Source organism: Myotis brandtii, unplaced genomic scaffold (genome assembly GCF_000412655.1).
Source record: "Myotis brandtii unplaced genomic scaffold, ASM41265v1 scaffold825, whole genome shotgun sequence".
In the NCBI taxonomy this organism is placed as follows: Eukaryota; Metazoa; Chordata; class Mammalia; order Chiroptera; family Vespertilionidae; genus Myotis; species Myotis brandtii.
In genome coordinates this window covers 1,441,971-1,443,109 of record NW_005371349.1, presented here as the reverse complement: position 1 = coordinate 1,443,109, position 1,139 = coordinate 1,441,971, and the positions used below count along the sequence as shown (strand labels likewise).

General features: G+C 65.3%; 1 protein-coding gene across 1 annotated transcript in view; it reads left to right on the top strand.

Annotated features, from left to right (window-relative positions):
* The window catches only part of MGAT5B (mannosyl (alpha-1,6-)-glycoprotein beta-1,6-N-acetyl-glucosaminyltransferase, isozyme B), a 55,683-nt gene that overhangs the window by 23,311 nt on the left and 31,233 nt on the right, over positions 1-1,139 (top strand). Inside the window, exon 10 of the mRNA XM_014531734.1 lies at positions 984-1,117. Coding sequence (XP_014387220.1) covers positions 984-1,117 — 134 coding nt within the window. The remainder of the gene's footprint in view (positions 1-983; positions 1,118-1,139) is intronic.

Sequence of the window (1,139 nt, the reverse complement as noted above, 5' to 3'; positions counted from 1 at the left end):
GCCCGGTGGCCCTCTGCTGAGTGACAGGCTGAGGGAGGGGCAGAGAGGAAGTGCAGGGAGGGGAGGGGAGGGGGACAGTGCTCTGAGCTGGGCCCTCTGTGGGGGGGCTCTCAGCACCCCCGCCTGGCAGGAAGGCCAGTCCATGCTCGGTCTCGCAGACAGTGGGCTCGGGTTTAATTTAGCGCAGGAGCCGGCTAGGCATGATGCCTGCTCCAGGCTCATGGACGGTCCCTCATGGTTTCATTAGGGAAAAAAGTGACAGGCAGCGTTATTGCTTTTATTATTAATGTGCTCTCCACACACCCGCTCCTCCGCCCCCTCACCTTCTCCGGGGAGGAGTGCCGACCTCAGCAGTCCGTGGCCCATCCTGGGTCCTGGGAAGGAGGCATGTGAGTCTCAGGTGCCCACTCCCAGGGGGGCCGGAGGGAGGGGGGCTGCAGCCACTGGGAGCAGCCTCAGGTGGGGACAGAGCCTCTGCTCAGCTGGGAGGGCCACCTGACGGGCCAGACTCGAGGGGGGACCTGTGGCACTGCCTGCCCCACAGTGTGCCCGCAGCGGCTGGTCCCGGCCCCGCCCTTTGCACCTCAGCTGGGATAGGCCAGGCACAGCCTGGGGGTGCAGGCTCCTGGGCAGAGGGGCTGTGGACTCGAACTCCCTGGAAAGTGCAAATTGTACAGGGGACCCCTGGGACCGTGGGGGGGACCCCACCCCCGGCAGTGCCTCCCCTCGTAGGCCCCGTAGGGGCAGCCGTAACAGGTGACAATCTGAGTTAGCGGTCCAACGGCCCAGAGATCATTGGCCTGTTGTTATCCCCCTTGACAGATGGGGAAGCGGCCAGAGAGGTTAGGGTGCCTGCCCGTGGTCACACAGCTCTGTGTCTGAGCCCACGCTCTCACCTCACACGGTACCACCCACGGCTGGGGCACCCCTGGCCCAGGGAGATCCTGAGGTTGCTGATTCTGGTTCCCCATCCCCGGGGGCAGGTGCCGGATCCGGGTCATCGACACCTTCGGGACGGAACCCGCGTACAACCACGAGGAGTACGCCACGCTGCACGGCTACCGGACCAACTGGGGCTACTGGAACCTCAACCCCAAGCAGTTCATGACCATGTTCCGTGAGTGTCCCGGCCGCGGGGC